At 35.2% G+C, this 14,415-nt stretch overlaps 1 protein-coding gene across 1 annotated transcript in view; it reads left to right on the top strand.

Annotated features, from left to right (window-relative positions):
- The first annotated feature begins 694 nt into the window (after positions 1–694).
- The window catches only part of LOC140162053 (proton-coupled zinc antiporter SLC30A2-like), a 48,342-nt gene continuing 34,621 nt past the window's right edge, over positions 695–14,415 (top strand). The window contains exon 1 of the mRNA XM_072185343.1: positions 695–798. Coding sequence (XP_072041444.1) covers positions 695–798 — 104 coding nt within the window. The remainder of the gene's footprint in view (positions 799–14,415) is intronic.

The following is a 14,415-nucleotide window of genomic DNA, read 5'->3' as shown; positions in this document are numbered from 1 at the left end:
AAACCAAACGCAAAAACACCAAGGGATCGGATAGCAACGTTTGCACAGTATTTTTGTGGGACCTGAGAGCCAATCAGACACGCCAAATTGCATTTTTTTTACAATATAACAGCTTTTTGGTCCTTTAGTTCTTTCCTTGAAAAACAATTTCTTAATTCAAGATAGTATATAGATTTAGTTTATTTACGTTTGTAATGAATTTACAGCTATTAACCTATCATTTAAAAAATGAATTCGCCATAATGCGTTAAATGAGTACTCACGACTTTCGTCAACGGGGCTGATGACTTGATCACAAGTGACATGGTAGTGCAATAGAACAGTAGGTGCAATCGTCGCCAACTTGTTTATGGAGTGGCAAAAGAGAAAGAAGCAATAACTACAGCACAATAGACTGCAAACCGAAGATGTGGAAAAGATACGTCGATGATGTTTTGGAGATCATACAGAGACACAGTACCCAAAACCTCACAGACCACCTTGATTCTGTTGATCCTATTGATAACATCAAATTTACCTTTGAGGAAGAAGATACGGGCAATATCCCGTTCCTGGACACGTTAATCTTACGCAAAGAAGACGGTTCCGTGAAGCTACTGGTATACCGCTAAAACATACACGGATCAGTATTTGAATTTCCAGTTACAGCACCCCTGGCAACAAAAACTTGGGGTCATCCGGACATTGACGGATAATGGAAAACATAGTTACAGAGGAAGAAGATATAAAAAAAGAGGAGAAGAAGAAGAAGAAGCAGAAAAAGAAGCAAATGAATGGCAAACAACCGAAAGCGAGAGAGTAAAAGAAGGAAAACATACCATATAAAGGTATCATGGTAGTCGGAAAAACTTCAACGAATTTTCAATAAGCACAATGTCGCCACAACCATGAGACCCACCAACATGACCAACACGCTTTTAATTGTCTACTGGTCAACCCGAAAGAAAAAAAAGATATTGAGCAGACGTGGTGTATAGCATTCCTTGTAAAGGATGCGACAAGTCGGGAGACTGGGCGACAGTTCGGAACAAGACTAAAAGATGTCACATAAAACATATAAAAAGGACCTTGAAACATTTGCAGCAAGAAAGTTCACAAGCAAACAGAAAAAAATCAACCTCAGAACAGCACAAATCAGCCATTACAGACTATATAGCTTAAGACAATCATATCATAGAATGGGAAGGGGCAACAATCCTCGATAAGGACTTAAATACATTCAGCAGAAGAATCAGTGAAGCAATCTACATTCGTAAAAAAGGGGGCAAAGCAATCAACCGCGACGAAGGTGTCGTTCCTGTCGACGCGCACGTATACGATCCACTGCTAAAAAACCCAAAAAATAAACGGGAAATTTTGATAAAAATGGACCAAGTCACTTGTGATCAAGCCATCAGCCCCGATGTCGAAAGCTTACGTCGTGAGTACTCATTTAATGTATTTGTCAAGCAAAAATGTTTGAATAAATTCGCCAAAATTATCCCGAGATATCCACTGCGGTAACTGTGTCCGCATTATTTCAAATAAAACAATATTCTTTTTTACTTTTAGTATTATAGCCTTAGCTATATCTATCACGTTTGTAGCACTTCAAATAATGCCAGAAAGTGTTATAATCAAAAACCCATTAGATTTACGTTGACTTTATCGTACAAGTAATACACACTGCGAGTTGTTACGGAAATTAGTTTCCACAAGTAGAATAAGATGAGATTGTGAAAGTAGACTGTGATGTTGAAATCTGTGCGTTAATCATTTTGCATAAAAGGCAAGCAGTATTATTATTCGCCTTTTAGTGACAAAGAGTCATCTGCATAATGTGATCGTACACCACGAATGAGCCCGCGTAAATGCCCTAAATTGTATTCTGAGTTACAGTATAAAATGTGCATGGAGGTTGTATTCATAGCTACAGAAGTTAGTGCTAGAAGTATCTCATTTTGATAGGGCTAGTCAAACAAATTTTAAACCAATCAATGATCCTTTTGTTGAAGAGTATAATAAGCTACCTATGTCTATAGAATTCTTAAATATCTCTAACCTTTGTTTGCTTTGGCTAAATCCTAATCAAGTGGTGAGTTACAAAACATTGTATTTTGTCTAGGTATGTATAACCAACAATTAACAATGAGAGGACATTCCTGAACCTCATTAACTTGGGAATTATTTGAAATGACCGCCAATTATGACTGTTTGATATTCATATATTACCAGCAATGTAGGAAAAGAGACACACGTAGAACCGAAAAAGGTATACCATTTTTGTTGAAGGAGCAAAGTTCAACAAACCCTAACCCCGCTTCTGGATATCGTTTGAAGTCAAATGATATACCATTTTAAAGCTTATGATATATATTTTCTAAATACGAAATAAAACAAAATTGACCGGGCGGACATTACGGCTAATTCACGGAGTACGGTCACATATGGGCAAACTTGAGGTACAGGTAACTGGAGAGGGAATGCGCGAGTTACCAGTGGCGTAGATTTCTTTTTGACATGGGGCACAGTGCAGTTTTGTCCACGGCAAATTCACCGTGACCTTTTCAGCCATAAACCCGCTTAGTGAAGATTAAACCGAAATATACAGTACTAAACCATTATAGTAATCGATTGTCCAATGCACATTTCTTACCACGTGATAATTATTAATCCAATGAGCGATCGAATTGTCCGCTGCGGTCGACTAATCAAATATTAATGACGCTATTGACATGTACGGGTGGAGCTCTACTAACTGAGTTTTGGGGATTTTTCACTGGTTTACTATCATTTACTCATCAAGGCGCTCCACCGTTATTATAAGGACTATGCTAATAATTTAAAGATTGACATGTAGACAATAAACCATACTTGATTGACAGAAAGTACTAAATTTGTACCTATAACGGTTTGGTGGCACTCCTCTTCCTCTTCCAAACGCGACCAAGTCAGGGCGGCCCGGTGAAGCAAAATGTGCATTGGATTAACACGGGAGTTTGGATGAGATGGTAGATTTCCTTTCTCATACAAATGCATGCTCCCCCGTTATTAAAGCTTGTACCGAATTAAAAATTCAGATATCTTGAAAAGAATAAGTAATTGAAACATAGAGCAAGTAAAAAAATCAGAGCTTTTATACTTTTTGATATATGACGCTAACTAGTTCATCTCCTATACCCACAGCACAGCGCTACTAGTACGGGTCAATTACATATGTGAGTGCCCCTGTGTTGTGTGCATACATGTAGTTAACAATAACTGCATGATGGTTAGAAAAAAAATTCTCTTGGAGTATAGTAAATAAAACACCTTTTAGCGACAGAATAAGTTTATTTTACAAATGCGCGGGAAGCGCGCGACAAAATGTGCCATTTTGAAGCTAAACTGTTGAAATATGCCGCAAAGTGTAATGAATATGCGCATAGCGCACACGAATGTGCACGTTTAGGGCAAAAATTGTCAATTTTTAATCATTGGGGTAACTTGCCCCAAATCACAACGCCATGTAATGACCGGGCCGCTGAGTTGGAAGATATATGTATTTTGGAATGTTCATGTTTGTTCTAAATTTTAGGAAGTTTTTTCCCCAAATTGGTGATATTTCAAAGACAAATCTTTTGGGGCATTATGTTGTTATTGTACATGTTAATTTAACTCTTCTCCGCGTAACTACGTTTTCATTCAGTTGGGTGATTTACTAATATTATACATGTACAGGCCTATTTTGTCAGTCTGGAGTTACTAACAAAAAGGTCAAAGGTTTAAATTTGGGCTCCATAGGGGTCAGACACATAATGTTTATCCAATTTTTATCAAAATGGTCTCAAAATGTTTGCCTGGTTATAATAATTCAGAAAAAGAGTAGTTTTCACCATGTACGAAAGTTCGTTACTTAGGTAACACGGAAAAATACGTCAACCTCAATTGGACTCAATGGGCAGTAACTCTTTTTGGTGTGTAATCATAGTAACGACACATCGTAGATAGTGCAACTATTTCGTTTCTGAATGATTATAGCAGTACAAACATTTTAAGACCATTTTCGTTAAAATTCGGGAACTTTTCTGTGTTTGACCCCTATGGATCCCAAATTCCAACCTTTGACCTTTTCGCCAATAACTCCAGACTGATTAGTCGTAGGTAGGTTAAACTATATATTTTCTGAATTATTGCAATATGGAGAATATTTTGTAATATGTTTTAATAAAATTGGACCCCTGTGTAAACGTTTACCCTGAAATTCTCGGAATGCTCAAAGGTGCCTACTAAGCATCCGATATTCTTATTCATTATACCTTATATATCAATATTAAAGCAAAACATGTTAGTCATGCCCAACATTACACTCATAAGCAAGTTCTATCCGACTATATCGTTTATTCTCTAAAAGAAGGTTTGTTGTAAGATGTGTTGACATTTACTGCGTTAAGGGATCGGTCATGTGATCACCCACATTTGCACAGTATTTTTGTGGGACCTGAGAGCACATCAGGCACACCAAAATTGTATTCTGAATAACTTACTAATTATTTTGATTTTATGGCAAATTATTTACAAAAATTGACATTTTTGACATTTGAAGTAAACTGTATACATATAATATTACGTACGTAAAGTGTATGTAACTGTTATGAAAAGCCGAACCATCATATGAACATTTTGACCTTTTGTTTTGAATAATTATATACATGAAATTTCCCAAAGACTACAGTTTTTAGGGAATTTGGAAACTTCATATGAGGAGAAAATATCCGTCCCGTAAACGCATTTTCTAAGATAACTTTAATTCAATGTGCTAAATGGCACTAAGATTATCTGCACTCATTTCAAAACATAATGGTGGCAACTAAAGTAAACTCAAGTAAATTCATTTAGTGGGCTTAATTATGGTATTTATACAGGGTGTCTCAATAAAAATAGGCGTTATGGATCAGGGGACTTAGCTTAAAATGTCGGCAGTAAAGTCAAAACTTTTTTTATAGATACACGAAATACGACGTACTCTTCTTTAAAATGTTGCACAAATCATCAAAATCTGTTCACGCGTCACTGAGATAATTGAGAATGTTCAAGTAGACCCATGTTCGGACCGTTCCAATGGGGCCATACACATGTGTTGCATTTTAAGAATGGAAGAAAATTATGAAGTAAACGCTCAGTCCTGTTGGGTACGAGTTAAAAATATCAACCAACCAATCTCTCAAAGAATGTGTTCACACCTTTAGGTTAACAATATGTGAGTGGACACTACGAATGAGCCGTAAACTCGACAAATTGTATTCTGAGATACAGTGTAAAATTTGTGTGAAGGTCTTTATATTCATAGGTGTCTCAATTAGGCGCGCGACATGTTTCTCATTTGATAGCGTTTAAACCAATCAATAATCCTATTGCTGAAGAGGATAATAATCTTCTACATATAGAATCTTTAAATAGATCTGGTCTTTGTTTGCTTTGGCTAAATCCTGTTCAAGTGGTGAGTTACAATTGCATTGTATTTTGTCTAGGTATGTATAACCAACAATGACAATGAGAGGACATTCCTGAACCTCGTTGACTTAGGGATGATTTGAAATGACCGCCAATTATGACTTTATTACAAGCAATGTGGAAAAAGAGACACATGTAGAACCGAAAAAATGTACCATTCTGTTGAAGGAGCAGAGTTCAACAAACCATAACCCCGCTTCTGGATATCGTTTGAAGTTAAACGATATATAATACTATTTTAAAGCTTATGATATATATTTTCTAAACACGAAATAAAACAAAATTGACCGGGCCAACTTTACGGCTGATTCGTAGTGTCCAGTCACATATGTGATACCTCAGAGAATGAATCGCAGGAATTGCGTTTAGAGGGTCAGAAACGACAGCTTATGCGTTTAATAGGAGTCATTTTATTGATCCCGCTACTTCGCAAATCATGTTTACTTGACTGATTTGCATCAGGAGCATCACCCAAACATTACAAATATTGGAAAATGATAAAAGACATATAAAGGGTGTGTTCTTTTAAAAGCCTGCATGTATTGGTGGTATCTTTCACTTTTCAGATTAAAATCCTGCTTATTTGTTGTTAAAATGCGCTAAATTCCTGTATAGGGGTGTTTTTGCTCAAAAGGGTACAACCCTTTTAGGCTTTTAAAATCTGTAGTCGCTCTTGAACTAGGGTTTTTGACCACCTAAAACGCCATTGGTGAGATTCATTTAAGAATCTTTTTTGCGTGTTATTTTTTTTGGTCACGCATGTGTATACTATATATGAACCTCAGGTGACCCTCATGACCTTGTTGTTGCTTCAGAAATGCTTGAACAACTAAAATTGCCCTCCCATTAAAAATACAACCAGCAAACAAGGGCACATACCCTTAATTCTTATTGGGATTTTTAGAGGAGGGAGCTGTATATTTCTACATGAAATTTACCCCAAGGTAAAGGAGCCCAGTTGCGCCATTAGGCGAACGTTTACGGTATTAGAAAACCGCTGATCGAGCGGCAGCTAGGTATATTTTTACAGAGATTGTAATTTTATGGCATCGTAGGCACCCGTGTGCATTTTATGCAACTTTGCAGAGTTTTTATTCGTTTTTACATTGTGATTAGCATATTTTAACATAACATATACTCGAGGAGCTAGAGGCACGTCCTGTGCATCCCCCAGGACTAAACCAAACCAACTTGTTAAGGTTACTGAGATGACCCCTAACATAATCAGGATGTTCCCAAAAATATAAACTGGCCCCAAGTGGATTTTTCCAAGATGGCGTGTATTTTTTTCAAAATGGCGCCAAAAATGGCCCCTAAATGCAGGTTATCACTATAAATGACCATATATGAATACTATTTCTGAACCAAACTAACATTTTTAGCTTAATTAAAGAGCCCAGCATAAACTCAAGTTGATATAAAGGATAAAATGTCCCAAAAGTCAGTGTATTTTCAAAATGGCGCCCAAAATGACCGCCAAATGCAGGTTATCACTATAAATGACCATATATGAATACTATTTCTGAATCAAACTAACCTTTTTAGCTTAAATTAAAGAGCACAGCATAAACTCAAGTTGATATAAAGAAAAATAATTCCCAACAGTTAGTATATTTTCAAAATGGCGCCCAAAATGGCCGCCAAATACTGAAAAAAAGACTATAAGTTATCATATAACGGGATTTTCTGAACCAAATTATAACTTTTTGCCTTGATTTAGGGCCTAATATATTTCTAAGATAAGATAAAGGGGAAATGCATCCCAGCCATCAGTGTCCTTCTGTGATAGCACCTAAAATGGCCGCCGAAATTGGCTCCAATACTAAAACTGACTAAAAATTCTCAAATATTAATGCTTATACTTTTTGAGATATAAGAAAGGCAAGTTCTCCTCAAAAAAAGCTTTATAATGATATATTACATGTCCCTGATGCTTGTTTGCAAGGTAGTAAACAATCAGTAAAATAGGTGGATAATCCTTTGTTTTCTATTGTTTTTTAAGAAGTTTAATGGGCCATCAGATCTCAAATTAAGCTCTGCCGACATCAGAGCTCATTTGTGGTGGACGGTCACATATTTCTTTCAATTATCATACCGCATTCACACGTTCATATGATTTTTATTATTTCAAGTTGAATGTGCTCAAAGTAATGGGCACTCAAACAAGTGGGCATTCTATAACCTATTTTAATGTTCATAATCATCATGATTTTGTATTTTTTTAGGATTGTCTAATCCAATGCTATTACTCTAGGCTGGGCGTGGTTCGTGTACATGACTCTTTTAGAAATTTACTTTGCATTTTCATGTTATATATACCAAGACAGTCAGAAAAAGTTTTTGTAAGACATTCAGTTCAAGTATAATTAAATATGGCGTCCAAAATGGCCGCCAAATATGAATTTTCCACGAAAACACACTATATCAACATACAAATGATCTAGTGAGGAAAAAATATCAATGCAATTAATGTTTCTAATCAACATAAATAATGTGCTCATGTTGTTTCATTCGCATATTTTCAATTGAAGATATCGTCCAAATACGAGGGTTGGTCAATAAGTCCTCGCAACTACTATATATTTCTGCTTAAGCATGACTTTGATGACAGTTACTTATCATAAATACATGTTTGTACCTTTGTCTTTCAAAACACATAAAAAGTTTCTATTAGAGTACCTTGAATTACGTAACCTCATTTGCATAAAGTCACTGCTATATATGCACTGACAATTGTCAACATTGGCGGGAAATTTGAAATGTAATTAAGGAACGTGTAATTAAAAATACAAAGGCACAAACTTGTATTTATGATAAGTAACAGTCATCAAAGTCATGCTTGAGCGGAGATATATAGTAGTTGCGAGGACTTATTGACCAACCCTCGAATAGCCTATTTCCATTGACATACACTAGAGCAACATGAAAATGATATAATAATAAAGTATTATCAATGGAATGAATGTTTCTAATCAACAAAAATAAATTTGCACAGAATGTGTTTCATTTGTATATTTCCAATCTAAGATGTAATCCAAAATGGCCGTCAAAATAAGCTTTTTCCTGTTAACTATCCTAATAATTAAATAAAAATAGCAATAAAATGAATATTTCCGGCATGTGAGCTAAATGAAATGAGCAGTGTGATACCGTGATGACATTTAATTTGATTTGTTTTGTCTTTTCAGACCTGTGGAAAGTTAGTACAAAGCCAAAACCTAGTCAACCTTCCTAGCATTGCTGTAGCCTTGTTAACTTTCCTTATATGGTTATAGCCTAGTTAACATTGATTTTATTTTATTTTATTTTATTCAGCATTTTATGTCAGCATTCTCAAATGTAGCCGAGTCAAAATTCCTAACATCTGAGTGCTAGTACCTAGTACCCCCCCTAGAGCTTGGAATATAATATGGATCACTCTATTAATCGTGCATACTTTAAAGAACGTGGGTAAAGGGTAATTTCGGCCTTCGGTCTCTCTATATCGTAACACCGGTCAATAGGCAGTTATAATTGAAACATCGCTGCTACTAGTGAGAAGCTGTGAGAAGTGATACGTAAAATGACGCCATGCAATTTACCATTGAAGCGGGCATTTTGAAATTAGAAAGTTTATTTTAATGAAAAAACACTTGTTTGGAGAGATCGCGTACTGAAGTGGGGTGTTACATACACTTTCAAAAACACCCTACTTTTAAGGTGTATGTAGGTTGTCTTTACGATTAGTAGAATATGATGTAACGCTTTAAAAAATGTTTAACCAAGAAATTAAAGCGGTTCCTGCAACTGCTTTTGAGAAAGATATGGCATAGGCATGGTTCTATCCGCTTATCGTCGTTTGGCAGGGAAAATCTATGTACTTGTGGCCCTTGAACATGTTTGAAACTAAAATGCCAAGAGGTTAACATTATGATTTTTTTTCTTTAAACATGTTCAGGGGTCAAAGACACATATGTGACACGATCTGGTCCATGGGGGCCAAAGGAGGCATTTTTGAAAATTGAGTTACTGTAATTATTACATTACACATACAATAGGCAATCATTAACTGAAAACACCAAAGGTCTAGCATACTTGGTTCTAAAGTTATGAAGTTATCTTAGTTTCAAATTTTCCGCCTTTGGCCCCCATGGACCAGATCATCAGGTTTCTCCTTCCCAACGACATTAGGTTTACACCAATCCCTTCTATTGTTTTGTTTTGTTTGAATATTTCATTGTTTTTGTTTCTTTTTTTAAAAACCAAGTACCTACGATGCCCTTATATCAATCCAACCAAGTAGATTAAGTTACTGTTCCAATATTCTTTCATGAATTACAAACTATGAACTAATTATATAAATTTATATAAAAACCATTGGCCCAAATACGCACAGAATAGAAGCTGCGGCAACAGTATTTCACTAAAAATAAATTTTACTTTTATTATTATGGCCTCATAATCCACAGCATTTCTAGAAAACTATCACGATCGTAGCACTCTAAATAATGCCAGAAAGTGTTATAATAAAAAACCCATTAGATTTACGTTGACTTTATCGTACAAGTAATAAACACTGCGAGTTGTTACGGAAATTAGTTTCCACAAGTAGAATAAGACAATGTGATGAGATTGTTAAACATAATGTTAAAGCAGACTGTGATGTTGAAATATATGTGTCAACCAGTTTGTATATTGCTTGCCATTTAAGTAACAAAGCAGTATAATACAATATTTATTACAAGTAAACATCTCAAAAAAAGTAACTAACCCCCTTTAAGGAGAAGCTGCACCAGGATTATTGTGAAATAGGGGTATTTTTGTCTTTTTATGTTTTTTCTAAATTAAACATCTATAGAATTTGGGCATTTATTTGCTTTTTATTTGATTCAAATCGGACATTTGGTTCAGAAGTTGCAAGTAATCAAAGGGAACAACGTAATGCGAAAAAGTCGCGAATTGAATTATGTCCTATACTAATACACGTAATGAATTTCTTATGTATTGTATTGTTTTCAAGGGGCGATATTTAAGGAATTTCTGGATAAAAATTAATTTCTGAATAATGTAATAGGCCTAGGCCTATGTTTATTGCATATAAAGAGTGCTAATAATTAGTATAAATGTTATTGTTGACAGAACCATGATTTTATAATATTTGATATGCTTAATTGCTGCCTAATTAACATATTAAGTGTTTCTAGACTTAAAATGTCATTTTCTGCCAGATGTCGTTTCGCGTCATTTTTTGCCTTGCGCGTCACTTTTCTTGGTAATGGTGCATCTGTCTGAGCTTATATTTGGCAGGTATGTTGGACATACCTGTATCTAAAAATTTACAGAAGGAAATTTTGAAAAACATCTGGTAACCATGGAAACGACCCGTTTTCGTAAATTTTCCGCCAAAATGCGCAAATTTACCAATTTTAATAAGACCTAAATTTGTCAAATAAAACAAATTTCAGAAAAAAATACCAAAGAACGACTGAGAAAAATGGCGCGCAACGACATCATGTGAAAATCCAACATGGCCGCCGTTACCATGGTAACCGTTATAATGACGATCATTTTTATGGCTGGAATCGCTAAGTTTGATCAGCATACACATTCCCACCAATTCACAAGTGCACTGGTCAAATGCTTTAGAAAATCACTTTTTTCAGTGCAGCTTCCCCTTAAATAATGGCTATTGTATTACAAATCTGTAAAATGCGTTGGAAGTAGAATTTATTTCTGCGCATTTTGACACCTCATTTGATACAATAGCCCAGAAATCAACAAAACAGCGGGTAGTTTAATGTTCAGATTTGAAAGTTGCAATTACATACAATATCAACACTCAGACATCATTACACAGATTTCCTTACATTATACTGAATACAAATCAATAGAATTCACTGCAACTTCATATCTTGGGTAACGTTGATTTAAATGTACGCTGTGACGTCAATATTTAATCAATTGCTACAAATGAGGTGTAAAAATGTGCAGAAATAAATTCTGCTTCCAATGCACTTTACAGATTTGTAATGCAATCGCACGTTTTTGAATAATGGGCATTATTTAAGGGGGGTTAGTTACTTTTTTTGAGATGTTTATACTCTACGTGTTACTTGAAGAAAAGACTGATTCCAGGACATGCAATAATACCAAACAAGAAGATGTCCCAACACAAATGTTTTTAAAACGTTATAAACGTCATGAACGTGTTTTGGTCGTTGTCAAACATAAGAACGTTAAATGTCTGATAATTTTAAGGTCATAAACACGTTTGTAAAACATTTAATATGAAAAGCATACTACATCAGCTTTATAAAAATGTTGTGAAAATGCTACTGTAAAATATTTTTTATGCCAGACATGTTTGCAAACTATTTGGTCAACACTTAAGACGCTAGTCGGACTAGTGAAAACGTTCCAGGTGAGCGAAAAATAGTGTAGTGTTGAAGTTAAAACTTTAATTCATCATTATGTTAGTTTTAAAGTGTGCAGTGAGGTTTCAAAATGTTTCTGACTGTTATCAAAGCGTTTTTATTTCCTTCTATAAACCGAACATGGGGGGGCAAGAAGGGTCACCCTAAGTGTGAACATTCAGAGATCGTTTTGCATTGTATCTTTAAAAAGTAATGATAATAATACATACAATTAATATAGGGGATAATGCAAGGACTCCAACTTGCACAGCATATTTCTTACAAAATAAACAAATTTGATTTTCCATGTCAATTTTATTTCATACATCATGAAACCTTACCCTAAATATGCAATTAAAACTGATTTTTAAACTTTCTGTCCACTGTTTGATGGGAATTCATACTATCAAATCCATTTTTGATGACATACCTTGTTACAGTTTCATGTTGCTACGGAGAACTTCATCAGGCTGGCAACCTTATTCTTCTTTCCTGAAGTTGCTGCCGTTGATGGCGCCAGAAGTTGGTCGAAAATATTCGATAAGAAAATATATAGTTCCCTGTATCTCTGTTCATAGTGTTTTGCCCTCGTCGCCTAATCCAAATTGTTTTTCTTATCGTTCTCGTTTCTAATATTTATCTATTTGCCTGTCTGATGTAGTGCTGCGTAATGAAAATTCTAACAAGGTATGTCATCAAAAACAGAAATGGATCAAAAAGTTCTTATTGACAATCCGAATGATTCTATTACAACATACCGTCAGCCTGCTACGCTAAATATTGCCTAAGTCATTTTTTTGTCATTTTGAGAACAAAGAACATTTCAATTCAAGAAACATTTATTTCACAACTTCAAAAATACATGGTATAAATGACAAATGCCATAATTTTCAAACCAATTACATACAAAGCAAAGTAGTGTATCCGATCATAAGCCCACTGATGACAGTCAAATGCGACCACGTTTTGTTCTTCAAATGCGAACAAATTGTGCATCAGTTACGTAATTACCCTAATTATTTCGGATTATTCCCTTTCATTTATATCAGTATTATTCAGTCTAAACGCAGGACAACCGATTCTTTTGTTCTGCTTAGTCGCGCTAAAAGTCGATCGATACATGTTAAAATCAGCACAATTCCGAGATGCACCTTTTTGCTATGAAATTTATTTTCTCGGTCAAATATAAAGCAAAAATTTTTTTTCTTCAGTAATGTCAAATAAAAACATAGTGCTTGGATGAACATTTTTTTTAAAAATCCTGGTGTTAAAATTAAGCATCAAATTGTGTCTTTTAGTGTGATATTTTTGATTTTTATAGGCCTTTAGTTCGCCCGTGAGCTTTTTACAGAATTCATTTTTAGCGTCTCAAACTAATATAGTTTGCTAAAGAAAGATATTTCCCACCTCTGTAAAGCACATCGTGTGGGTCTATATATTATAGTTTTGTCAGAATTTCCGTTTTATTTTACCCTTTTCCTTCATCCTCCGAAAATGTCAAAATCAGTACTTTATCTCGAGAGCAACCAGCTGAATTAATCGATATTTCAATTGTTGTCAACCAGGTCCCTTTTCCATTGAAAACCAGGATTGCCTGACCAGCGATTTGGTAGCCCAAATCCCCAATTCTGGTATATGAGGTGAATTTTGGAAATTTGCTCCCGTGATAGCCTGCAATTTCAATTTATAGGGGCTATGGATTCCATGATTATGAAAACCATTTTGTCTGTTTGTTTGTTTGTTTGTTTGTTTGTTTATTTACCTAGGATGAGGTCCATGGGAAAATCCACTGTCCAAACCTAGAAAAATTCGCGTGTTATTAGAGGGATTTTAATTTTCTGTCCCTCCTATCTCCAGGTGAATTTTGAATGACCCCATCGGGCATCGCGGGTTGGCATTTTCATTACACCCTTCAGACTTGCGTTCGGGTTTGTGTAGGCATATTTGTCATAATTTAGCGCTATAGGACCTACTTTATAAATGTATAGCTATAGCCGTGCTATATAAATATTATAAGGTACCGGTATGTAATATTATGTAGGCCTATGGGGGTGGGGTGGGTACTCAACACATTTTAACCATGACTTACAATGCAAGGCTCATTGTTGCCATAAATGATTTTTCCTTTAGGTCATTATAATAGGTTGTTAAAAACTTCCATGTTTAACCTTGTATTGTTTTGGCTGCTTCATTATGACTTTCGGTGGGTTTAAGCAATTTCAAACAAACACAAACTAAAGGCATATACCCAGTCACCTTCATGACAATTGAAACACCAGGTAATTTCTTTGCTATATTGAAGTTCTGGCAACACTCTATCCAGGCCGGGCACCCAGAGATATCGATCCACAATGCTAGTATTAGCCGAAGATTTCACGCGTGGATTTGAAAATATTTCAGCTGGTAGTCAAAAATTATGGAATCAAAACGGAAATTCTGACAAAACTATAATATATAGACCCACACGATGTGCTTTACAGAGGTGGGAAATATCTTTCTTTAGCAAACTATATTAGTTTGAGACGCTAAAAATGAATTCTGTAAAAAGCTC

This window comes from Amphiura filiformis, chromosome 10 (assembly GCF_039555335.1).
Source record: "Amphiura filiformis chromosome 10, Afil_fr2py, whole genome shotgun sequence".
NCBI classification, from domain to species: Eukaryota; Metazoa; Echinodermata; class Ophiuroidea; order Amphilepidida; family Amphiuridae; genus Amphiura; species Amphiura filiformis.
The sequence above is the reverse complement of the archived record's forward strand: the minus strand, read 5'-3'. Positions and strand labels throughout refer to the sequence as shown.